At 36.9% G+C, this 12,743-nt stretch overlaps 1 protein-coding gene across 3 annotated transcripts in view; it reads left to right on the top strand.

Moving 5' to 3' along the window:
- The window catches only part of MIB1 (MIB E3 ubiquitin protein ligase 1), a 159,949-nt gene that overhangs the window by 17,815 nt on the left and 129,391 nt on the right, over positions 1–12,743 (top strand). For all 3 annotated transcript variants that reach the window (XR_009047881.1, XR_009047882.1, XM_057698018.1), the window contains exons 2-4: positions 1,294–1,465; positions 3,282–3,411; positions 10,476–10,580. Coding sequence is in view for 1 of the 3 variants with exons in the window: in XM_057698018.1 (XP_057554001.1) it covers positions 1,294–1,465; positions 3,282–3,411; positions 10,476–10,580 (407 nt within the window). In the remaining 2 variants the exon portion in view is untranslated. The remainder of the gene's footprint in view (positions 1–1,293; positions 1,466–3,281; positions 3,412–10,475; positions 10,581–12,743) is intronic.

The following is a 12,743-nucleotide window of genomic DNA, read 5'->3' as shown; positions in this document are numbered from 1 at the left end:
GGTAAAGGAACATTATTTCCCAATCTTATTACCCTATAGTGTCAGTTATTTTCGTTAATGTATAGTGGTACTTTTATATTTCTAACATCTATCTCATCTATTCATGTGAACGTTTTTAGTGTGTTACCAAGTGCTGGTTTTCTGATTCTAGCGTTTATTATTTCTTGTTCTTTAAGGAAAAAAAAAAAACGCAACAAACTCAACTAGTATATTATTTCCCATTAAACTGGGAAACTTGCTTGCTAATCATTGTTGAAAGTTTATTGTTGATGGGGGAAAAGTTGTCAATACCTAGGGATAAGTGCTTAAGTTAATTGATAGTTTGTTTCTGATATCGTGAGGATAAAACTGTCTTTTCTTTTGGAATTATTTACCTGGAGAATAGGTTTACATTCCTCAAAAGATTTTTTTTTTAAGCTCTTTATTGGAGTATAATTGCTTTACACTGTTGTGCCAGTTTCTGCTGTACAACAAAGTGAATCAGCTGTATTTATACATATATCCCCATATCCCCTCCCTCCCACGACTACTTCCCATCCTCCCTATCCCACCCCTGTAAGTCATCACCAATCATCCAGTTGATCTCCCTGTGTTTTTTTTATTGTGGTAAAAGTCACATAATATAAAACATACTATTTTAACTGTATTTAACTGTACTGTTCAGTGGCACTAAGTACACTCACACTGTTGTGCAACTCTCACCATCATCCATCTCCCAAATTTTTCACCTTCCTAAACTAAAACTCTGTCCCCATTAAACACTAACTCCCCATAGATTATGTTTAAAATAGAAACTAATGAGAACCTACTGTATAGCACGGGGGGGGCGGGGGGGGGGAGAAAGAAAGTACAGTCTCTTTGTAGGACATACATTAGGTTAACCAAATGCATTTCAAAAGATATTTGTGTTGGAAGTCTGAAGCATCTACTTGGTGATAAAGTCTGAAGCATCTACTTGGTGATAAAGTCTGAAGCATCTACTTGGTGATAAAGCATCTACTTCTTTCTTTCTCTGAATTGAACGTAAATTTCAGTTTGTGGGTGAGAGTAAGGAAAGTGCTACTGAGAAGTGTTCTTACTAATGAAAAATGGGATAGAAAATGTTTGTAATTTGTACGGGTTAAAATATTCACAGTCTGTTATCTTGAAACTATTTATGGTACATTTGAAATATTATTTCTTCCTTTATTGAACTGTTTTGTACAATGCTGCGTTCTTTTTTTTCCCTTAGGGACTAATGTTCAAATAAATAATACTTGTAATTAATGTAAGCATGTTTCCTTGTTTTAATAGGCATCAAGCATGATGGAACCATGTGTGATACCTGCCGCCAGCAACCAATCATTGGCATTCGATGGAAATGTGCGGAGTGTACAAATTATGATTTGTGCACAGTTTGTTATCATGGAGATAAACATCATTTAAGGCATCGCTTTTATAGAATTACTACACCAGGAAGTGAACGGTATGGGAATCCATTTTTTTTTGTTTGTTTGCAATTCCTCGTTTCTATTAAATCTGTTATACCATTCAGCATTAAAAATAGGATTAGGAAATAGCTTCTGATGGCTGGTTTAGTCAGGAAGTAGCAGTTACCAGGCTTAATGTGGACCAGGCCTACCACATAGCGAGAAAAGAGCTCTGTGAAGATGGAGATACATGTATTTTTCCAAGATAATCTGAGCTATTCTTTCTCTGGTGTAGAGCCTTGGCACTCTTCAGTGTTTGGAAATGCAAGGGTGGCCCAAGGGAGGCTGATTGTTTTCTCCATATGCGTTCTGACCTATGAACACTGGAGCCCATTTATTGAATCAAGACACATTTATTAAGACTACAGAGCCTTAAGACTATACTTGTGTAATTTGAAGGTAATAAGACATATTATTCTTAAGGAGTTTACAAGTTAAAGGATTATTTAATCAACAGTGATTATCATGTGATGTTTGGACTGTAAATAGAGATGTGTATTAAGTGTCTTAGGAGCAAAGAGAGAGAGGGGTGTTAATTGTGAATGGGTGCAGAGTTTCAGATGATTGAGTATTCTCATAGCTATGACTAATGCATAGGAGTAACAGTCAAGTCAGTGACAGGGAGGCAATAAGAGTAACAGGAAAAGGTATTTTTGTGTCAGACTGCCCTGGTTCAAATCCTGGTCCTGCCATTTATTGAGTAATTTTCAACAAATTATTTTTGTCTTTTGCTTACAAGTTTTAAAGTTAGGGTATAGTAAAGACATTCTGAAAATGAATAGAATAATGAGATAAAAGTAGAATAAAAGAAAAAACCCTGAATCTTTTTGATATTTAGGAACGAGAAGGATGTAGAAGAATAAGGGATACAAGGCCTTGGAGAACAATGCTTGTCTAGATAGTTGAGTATAGGCTCTTTTTCAAGGTCTGTAGTCTTTTGTAGGTATGCACTATTTTAGAGACAGGTTAGTATAGGTCAAATCCAGGCCACAGATGTATTTTACTTGACTTACACAGTGATCTAAATTTTTAAACAATTGCTGACCTTTTAAAACCAGGTGATTTCACAGAAAAACCAGGTTTATGAATTCTAACCCTGTTCCGCCTCAACTCTCCCAAAAGACTGTCAACATAGGGCCTATATTTGTTCCTGGCAACGGTTGGCTGAAGCACAGGAGCACCTATACCCTTTAGACAAATCATACTCTGGAGTTCACCAAAGTCCCTACCACTCCCTATTGTCTTCCTCAGCCTGAGGTCAAGTGCCATTTGCTTTCTGCCATTTATCATTGCTGTGCTGTCTTTCTTAGGCCCTCGTTTGTAGTACTTGCCTGACAGTTGTAGGGCAAATTCAGTTGTAGTTGAATTTGCCCCTCTAAAGTAGTGAAGAGTGTTGTGATACCCTGAGGTGGTTTGACTAGATTCATGTGTTGATTCCATTCCAATTTAACTTGTGTGACCTTAGGCAAGTTACTTACCTCTTTGGTACTTAGTTTCCTCATTTGTAAAGTGAATAATGTAATAATACCTTCATCTTAAGGAGTGTAACAGACTTTATACCTCTGTAAGTGCTTTTATGTATAGGAAGAGCTAAGTAAATATTAGCTGTTATTATTATTATTATTATTCCAACTACTGATGTCTTCATCATCATAACTTGTGGAATGTGGAAAGTATTCCTGTAACATGCTGTTATGGTATTAACTAGAGCAAAGAAAAATCTTTTAAAGTAGCCTTTCTTATAATCTTATTTTAAAAAAATAAATTACCATTACCTATTTTTATATAAATTTGAAAATAATTTTTTTTTAGGGTTCTGTTAGAGTCTCGTAGAAAATCTAAGAAGATTACAGCCAGAGGGATCTTTGCAGGTGCCAGAGTGGTACGAGGAGTGGATTGGCAGTGGGAAGATCAGGATGGAGGAAATGGACGTAGGGGAAAGGTAAAAATTGTTTTTGATTCATCATGTTATTCTAGAATATTGTATATTCAGTAGATTTTTATAACTAGTATAATTGAATTTATTGGCCCATTTTTTTTTTTTAATGCCAATGACAGTTTCTTAAGTTTTCATTTTTTTCCACCTGGAAGAAAAAACATTGTTCCCTCTCTGTTGTATATATTGGCATTCCTTGAGAGGGTCGTTGGGTAGGTTTTACCTTTCCACCTTTAGGCTTCGTGTGGCCATTTTGTTGCCCAGAATGCCTTTCTGAACATCCTGCTTGGGCATTGTAACTGAAAGTTTGTACCCATTGGAATTTACTTGTTTTATATTTCTTTCCCTCAAAGGTCTGTTTCTGAGTGGTAATAGGCGGTTACTTTGTCATTCAGTCCACTTAACTCTTTACCCTTGTCAGGAGGCGTTTAGAGGTGTCTAGGGATCAGTTATGGCAGTTATTCTGAAGGGAATTTTGGGCAGCCTTTTTAACGGTGTGGGATAGCCAGAGATGTCAGGCTAAGTGGGTTGTTGGTTTTACCTATTTGGATTCATGTCGCTCTTGCTGATGATGCGTGCATTGAGCCAGTCAGCCAACAGATTTGAATGTGTATTCTTTCTGAGTTTTGCTATATGTACTGAAATGAATAGCATTTCGTGTTTGAGACTTTGATGTCAATCACTATCAGTTTCACTGTTATCTTCTTTAAAATATTGTTTTTAGCATTAAGGAATATGATTTTAAAGTCTGTATCATCTGAGGAACTTGAAAGCTTCTTTTGTACAACTTGGTGCTATATAGATTCTTTTGAAATTAAGATTTTTAAACATTTTGTCAAATAGGTGTTTTTTAAATCCAGGGTGTTGTTATATTGATTTCATTTTAAGTAATAAGGTCTAATTTTAATGTTTGGAAGTCAGACAGAAATATTTTGGCCATTATATTTTAAGTACTTTGATTTTTATTAACGAAGCAATGCTTCTTTTTTTTTAATTTAGTAAATATTTATTGAACACTGAGGTGAAGGATTCTTTTCCAAACATGAAGGTTATGGGAATAAACAAATGAGGCAAAGTTCCTACTCTTCTGAAACCTATATTCTAATTAGGGGAGATGGACAACCAGAAATGTGAGTCTAAATTCTGTGACTGTAGTGTGGCCTGTGGATCAGCAGCATTGCTGTCACCTGACAGCTTGTTAAAGTAGAAGAGGTAATAGGTCCTCTTCCTCCTAGACTTTCTAAATTAAGATCTTCCTTTTAACAAGAACCCTAAGTCATCCAGGTGCACATTCAAGTTTAAGAAGGATATTTCTAAAAAGTAAAATAGACCAGTGTGAATTTGGGAAGGCGCCACCTCTGGATGGATGGAGTGCTGTGGGGACATGCTTGGCAAGCCAGTGGCAGAACAAAGGTACCCTTTGGGGGTGGCACAGCAACAGCCTTGTCCTGGTGTGTAGGGTCTGGGTAAGTGGAGCTCAGACTGGAGGTCAGCCTCCGCTCTTCTCCTTGGCAAGGCCCTTTGTCAATGAACAACGTCTACAATCATTTATAGCAATCCTGTGTCACATAGGATATATAAAACATGTTAGAGCTTAAAGAATAGTGGTAAAATTTTAAAAAGTAAACTTTTGTTCCTACTATAGAGATTAAAAACTAGAATGTTATGAATACCTTTAAAAGCCTTCTGTTTACCCTTTCCCAGTTGCAGGCACTCACTGCGAGGTAACTGATTCTTGAGGTCATTATTCCCTTGTTTTTCTTTATTATTGTATGACTTAGTGCTCTGTCCTAGAACATTTAGGATTTAATTTTTGAGAAACCAAGGGGCAAGCAGAAATGTCACTATTGTAAGGACAGAGCAGAATTGCCACTTTTAGATGTAGGCTCCTAGGAGAATATAAACGAAATCAAGTCTCTGGATAACCTGTCTTGTATCCCTGGGAGCTTATAAGGGTAGTCAGTACACATGGTCGTTAGTGAGTCCTGGGAAACACAGGGCTCAGCACAGTCAGGACATCAGGCAGGGCAGAAGTATGGCCCAAGTGCTGGACACTAGACAGTAGTATGATCAGAGGGCATGAGTTACTGTGCTTTTTTTTTTTTAGAGAACTTTTATTGAGATACAATTGACATACAATAAACTGCATGTATTTAAAGTGTACAATTTGATATTTTTTTCTTATAAGTAATGTACATATGGCAATCCCAATCTCCCAATTCATTCCCCCCAACCCCCACCCCCCCTTCCCCACTTGTCCATATGTTTGTTCTCTACATCTGTGTCTCTGTTTCTGCCTTGCAAACTGGTTGGTTTGTACCATTTTTCTATATTCTGCATATATGTGTTAATATACGATATTTGTTTTTCTCTTTCTGACTCACTTCACTCTGTATGACAGTCTCTAGGTCCATCCATGTCTCTACAAATGTCCCAATTTTGTTCCTTTTTACAGCTGACTAATATTCCATTGTATATATATACCACATCTTTTTTTTTTTTTAAGAACTTTTATTGAGATACAGTTAACAGACAGTAAACAGCATATATTTAGAGTGTACAATTTGGTATCCCAGTCTCCCAGTTTATCCCCCCCAACCCTCCCCACTTTCCCCACTTGGTGTCCATATGTTTGTTCTCTACATCTGTGTCTCTATTTCTGCCTTGCATTTCTTCTTTCATAGTTGTTAGCATTTGCCTTGTGTATTGAGGTGCTCCTATATTGGGTGCATATATATTTATAATTGTTATCTCCTCTTCTTGGATGGATCCCTTGATCTTTATATAGTGTCCTTTCTTGTCTCTTGTAACATTTTTAATTTTAAAGTCTATTTGATCTGATATGAGTATTGCTACTCCAGCTTTCTTTTGATTTCCATTTGCATGGAATATCTTTTTCCATCCCACTTTCTGTCTGTATGTGTCCCTAGGTCTGAAGTGGGTCTCTTGTAGACAGCATATATATGGGTCTTGTTTTTGTATCCATTCAGCCAGTCTGTGTCTTTTGGTTGGTGCATTTAGTCCATTTACATTCAAGGTCATTATCGATAGGTATGTTCCTATTACCATTTTCTTAATTGTTTTGTTTTTGTTTCTGTAGGTCCTTTTCTTCTCTTATGTTTCCCACTTAGAGAAGTTCCTTTAGCATTTGTTGTAGGGCTGGTTTGATGGTGCTGAATTCTCTTAGCTGTTGCTTGTCTGTAAAACTTTTGATTTCTCCCTCGAATTTGAATGAGATCCTTGCTGGGTAGAATGTTCTTGGTTGTATGTTCTTCCCTTTCATCACTTTAAATATATCTTGCCACTCCCTTCTGGCTTGCAGAGTTTCTGCTGAGAAATCAGCTGTTACCCTTATGGGCATTCCCTTGTATGTTACTTGTCGTGTTTTCCTCGTTGCTAGTAATAACTTTTCTCTGTCTTTAATTTTTGTCACTTTGACTACTATATGTCTTGGCGTGTTTCTCCTTGAGTTTATCCTGCCTGGGACTCTCTGTGCTTCCTGGACTTGGGTAGCTATTTCCTTTCCCATGTTAGGGAAGTTTTCAACTATAATCTCTTCCAATATTTTCTCAGGTCCTTTTTCTCTCTCTCTTCTCCTTCTGGCACCCTTATAATGCGAATGTTGGTGCGTTTAACATTGTCCCAGAGGTCTCTTAGGCTGTCTTCAGTTCTTTTCATTCTTTTTTCTTTATTCTTTTCCACATCAGTGATGATCACCATTCTGTCTTCCAGGTCACTTATTTGCCCTTCTGCCTCAGTTAATCTGCTCTTGGTTCCTTCTAGTGTATTTTTCATTTCAGTTATTGTGTTGCATATCTCTGTTTGTTTGCTCTTTAATTCTTCTAGGTCTTTGGTACACTTTTCGATCTTTGCATCTAGTCTTTTTTCAAAGTCCTGGATCACCTTCACCATCAGTATTCTGAATTCTTTTTCTGGAAGGGTGCCTGTCTCCTCTTCATTTAGTTGTTTTTCTGGGGTTTTATCCTGTCCCTTCATCTGGCACAGAGTCCTCTGCTTTTTCATTTTCTCTGTGTTTCTGTGGCTGTGGTTTTCAGCTCCACTAGATGAAATATTGCTGATACTGCTTGATACTGCTGTCTGTCCTCTTGTGGAGGAAGCTGTCTCTGTACCACAGCTTCTTTATCCATTCTCCTGTTGATGGACATTTAGGTTGCTTCCATGTCCTGACTGTTGTAAATAGTGCTGCTAGGAACACTGGAGTGTATGTGTCTTTTTGAATTGTGGTGTTCTCTGGGTGTATGCCCAGTAGTGGGATTGCTGTGTCATCAGTTAACTCTGTTTTTAGTTTTTCAAGGAACCTCCATACTGTTCTCCATAGGGGCTGTATCAATTTACATTCCCACCAACAGTGCAAGAGCATTCCCTTTTCTCCATACCCTCTCCAGCATTTATTGTTTGTCGATTTTCTAATGATGCCCATTCTAACCGGTGTGAGGTGATACCTCATTGTAGTTTTGATTTGCATTTCTCTAATAATGAGTGATGTTGAGCAGCTTTTCATGTGCCTCTTGGCCATCTGTATGTCGTCTTTGGAGAAATGCCTGTTTAGGTCTTCTGCCCATTTTTTGATTGGGTTGTTTATTTTTTTGATATTGAGTTGCATGAACTATTTATATATTTTGGAGATTAATCCTTTGTTGATTCGTTTGCAAATATTTTCTCCCATTCTGAGGGTTGTCTTTTCGTCTTGCTTATAGTTTCCTTTGCTGTGCAGAAGCTTTGAAGTTTCATGAGGTCCCACTTATTTATTTTTGTTTTTATTTCCATTACTCTTGGAGGTGGATCAAAAAAGATCTTGCTGTGATTTATGTCAAAGAGTGTTCTTCCTGTGTTTTCCTCTAGGAATTTTATAATGTCTGGCCTCACATTTAGGTCTTTAATCCATTTTGAGTTTATTTTTGTGTATGGTATTAGGGAGTGTTCTAATCTCATACTGTGCATTTTTTTGCTTCTAAGCTTACCATGGTCCATCTCAAAGTTTTAGGAGCAGGTCAAAGCAGAATATTTGGTGGGGTGAGGTGAGAGACCTCAGTTGATTTAGATGGCAGGGAATGGAGGGTGGAGGGAAGAGTGGGAACCTCATCGTTACACAGTCCAACAAGCCAAGTACAAGTGAGAATTTGGGTCAGGCTTACTCAGGCAGTGTGTCCTTAGGTCGATAAAATGATACAGTGGCTGTGGGCATCTTGGTGATAAGAGCCTTCAGCATGTCTGGCCTGTGAATCACATGGCTGCAGTTCAGACAGATTGCCCTTGATGCCTGGTACCCAGCAGTCATCCTGGCAGCTCCCTCTGATGGATGCCTTTGCCTCTTTCCTGGCTGTATCCCATGTTTTCTGTATCCCATTATATCATCTTATCCATTACATTAGCTTACTCTTTCCTTTGGTGGAGTACATGTTCTAGTAATGTCTTTTGAAAGAGCGCACCAGAAGTAAATTTTTTAATACTTTCATTCTAGAAAATTTTTTTAACTTTATATTCTTCCTCACACTTTATATGGTCAGAGGGTTGGAAAAAATCTTTTTCATCAGCTTTTCAAAAGCAGTTGCTGCTAAATCGAAGCCACATAAATAGAACTTTCTGGGTTTTTGTTATATTGGCACTTCTTGGGATAAAAAGTCAGCATACTTGAAGCTTTGAATCATCAGTATTACATTTTTGGTTTGTTATGATTTAATACTTGTTATATTTTAAGAACAAAATGAAAAGTAAATGAAACCATTTGCACGTGTGACTCGGAGTGAAGGAACACTATAATAGGAAGTCTTCACTGTAACATCATTTAAACATGTTTGAGATGAAATGTAATTTTTGTCTGCCTTTTTGACCCTGTGTGTGAATGAAGAAAGTTTTTAAGTCTCCCTTTTCACCTCAGTGCTGGCTACTCTGTCCCAATCCTCTGGTGTAACCTAGGTGAACAATATGTAGTGTATCCTTTCCTATCTTTTTTTCTTTTTCCCTTGAGGTTCAAAATTCCCACCCCATTCTCATTACTACATGTACTCAACTATATGGCTAGTATGAGCCATATTAAGGGGTGTATACCAACTTAGGCTGATGTTGTAATTACTGATACAGTCTGTGGCCTACCACATGCCAACATGTACCATGGTTTTTTGCATGGTGACAACAGTGTTAACACAAAAATAAACATGTCACGTGCAGACTTTGGCAGACATGATGTAAGGACATCTTGGAAGTGTGTAATGTATGTATTCTTAACTACCTATGTTAGTATTTCAAAACCGTTTCCATTTTACAAATGCTTTTTTTTTTTTTTTTTTTTTTTTTTTTTGCTGTGCGCGGGCTTTCTTTTAGTTGCGGTGCATGGGGGCTACTCTTTGTTGTGGTGCGCAGGCTGCTCATTGCCGTGGCTTCTCGTTGCGGAGCATGGGCTCTAGGCACATGGGCTTCAGTAGTTACAGCACATGGGCTTAATAGTTGTGGCTCATGGCCTCTGAGGCACAGGCTCAATGGTTGTGGCACACGGGCTTAGTTGCTCTGAGGCATGTGGGATCTTCCTGGAGCAGGGATTGAACCCATGTCCCCTGCATTAGCAGGCAGATTCTTAACCACTGCGCCACCTAGGAAGCCCAGCAAATGCTTTTGAATATATGTTGTTTCATACAGGTACACAAGATATATTTCCTCCTTTTTAAAAAAAAACTTTATTGTGGAGAATTTCAAACACACCAGAATAGAAAAAGTAGTATAACAAATTCCCATGCATCCAACATCTAACTTTTTCCAACACCAAAAATTATCAACGTTTAAAGAAATGCCATTTATTTCTTGAAGAAACTAGGTTCTGTGTATTTGGCTTATTGATTCTTTATGGTATTCTTTAACTTGTTCCTCTAACCCTTGTATTCTTATAAACTAGTTGTTAGGTATAGAGATGTGATTAGATTCAGTCAAGTTTATATATAATACATAATATGTAATATATATTATATATATTATATTTAAAGATTTAAATATAAGTAAAACAACCAACCTCTCCTTTCCTCTGTAAAAATTTTTTTTTTCTCAAAAAATTCCCTTAGGTAACAGAAATCCAAGACTGGAGTGCATCAAGCCCACATAGCGCGGCCTATGTTCTCTGGGATAATGGTGCTAAGAACCTTTACAGAGTTGGCTTTGAGGGCATGGTAAGTGTAAGAGCCACAGAAGATGAAAATATCGGATGGGTGAAAGAATGGAAATAAAAATAACACATTGTATTCTTTCATTTTTTTCTTTTGTCATCTCCTTTTGTCAGAATACAGCCATCTGAATCATGACTATGCAGTAGGAGGGAACATCTGTAAAGTGAGAATTTAATACAATAGGTGTTAAAATTATTTTTAAGGACTTTTTTCCCCTGTATTTTTAAAGTGTAGTGTTGATAATTGAAAGTGATTGACCTAGAAACACTTTGAATTACTTAAGTGCTTAAGGAGAATAATGGCAGTTTATTCCCTGGATCGTTCTGTATTTCTGCACATCGTGGATCATTCTTCAAGTGTTGACCTCAGCTATTTAATTTATAGAGTGTAATTAAATATTATATTAATGCCAAAACATTAATGCCTTTTATACACTTTCCATCTTGACTACATTTTTAATTCAAAGAATTCTTAAATTTCATTTTTTTCCAACTGTTTTATGCTCATTAGGAGGGGAAAAAATATCCCACTGTTCTTTTGCCTTAATCTATTCCATTTGTATATAAAAGCCAACCATGTGAATTTAGAGAGGTAGTTTACTAGCCAGTTTTTATAATTGTATATAGCATTGGTCACGAGTTTTCATTATTATCTTAATCCCGCTCTCTGTTTTTATTTTATTTAAAAAAATTTTAAATTTGATTTTATTTATTTTTATTATCATTATTATTATTGGCTGAGTTGGGTCTTTGTTGCTGCGCATGGGCTTTCTCTGGTTGTGGTGATCAGGGGCTACTCTTCATTGTGATGGGCAGGCTTCTCAGTGCAGTGGCTTCTCTTGTTGTGGAGCATGGGCTGTAGGCACATGGGCTTTAGTAGTTGTTGTATGTGGGCTCAGTAGTTGTCGCACACGGGTTTAGTTGCTCCGTGGCATGTGGGATCTTCCCAGACCAGGGCTCAAACCTGTGTACCCTGCATTGGCAGGCGGATTCTTAACCATTACGCCACCAGGGAAGTCCTCTTCCTGTTTTTTAAATTGTGAATTTTCGTAGAATTCCAACTGATTATTAACTTGCTTCAAATGAAGCTTTATGTGCTATGCACGTTCAGGTACTTAATGAGTAGTACATATATAGATTGATCCTGTTCTTTTTTGATGACTGAATAGTACTCCTTTGTATGGTTATGCCATTGTTTATATAATGAGATTTCTGTTCATGGGTATCTGGGTGGTTTTGTTTTGTTTTCATTGTTGCAAGCAGTGTTTCAGTAAGCATCCTTGTGCATATATCTTTGTACATTTATGGGTATATTTCCTTAAGATAGATTCCTAGAAGTAGAATAGTCGGGTTAAAGTATTACATTAAAACAGCTTGACCAAAAAACAAACAAACAAAACCAAAAAAAACAGCTTGACCCATGTCTCCTTGGCTAGGGATTGAACTAAAAATGTGAGCTCTACTGGCAAAGGAGGCTGTAAAAGAGAGTTAGGTTCTGTGTGTGTGTATGTGTCTCTGTAAAGGAACTGCTTTCCTTAATACAGTAAGTATACTGATCACTTTATACATATGTATAGTACTGTTAGGCACTTTTAGGTAACCTGTTTCTTAATTTTCACAGTCACCCTCAAGTTTGCTCTTGTAAGTTCACCTTTTCTGTACTTTTCATTATACCACAACTGCCTCCCCATTCAAATACTTAAATAATTTCTTATAAAAGCTAAGTGGGAAGGAACTTGAGTTAACCAAGTTATGGTAAAATAAGAACTGAAAGTGATAGAAAATTAACTAGACAAGGAATCAAAAGACTGGATTTGGTTATTTTCTACTTTCTATTAGGTTTAGGATAATTTGCTTTATAAATGAATCAGTACCTGCCTTGTATATCTCATAAAATTGATTAGAAAGATCAAATGAGTTGAGCTCATATTTGGTAAAAGTATCTTGAAATGGAATGTGTTATGTACTTCTGAAATATGAGATTTTTGTTTTAGTTCTTTTTTTCCATAATAATAAAATATTATAATGGTAAAGATCCAGGTATTTTAATTTTGAACTTAAAAGAAAGCTTAAAGTATGATCTATCTGAAGATCAAGTTTATAGTTTTGGTTGGGTGTTTTTGGAAGCAATGTTTAGTGTGACTTAGCCTAGAGCTGCTCTTGACTT

Source organism: Hippopotamus amphibius, chromosome 11 (genome assembly GCF_030028045.1).
Source record: "Hippopotamus amphibius kiboko isolate mHipAmp2 chromosome 11, mHipAmp2.hap2, whole genome shotgun sequence".
Lineage (NCBI taxonomy): Eukaryota > Metazoa > Chordata > Mammalia > Artiodactyla > Hippopotamidae > Hippopotamus > Hippopotamus amphibius.
This window is presented reverse-complemented; position numbering and strand designations above follow the sequence as displayed.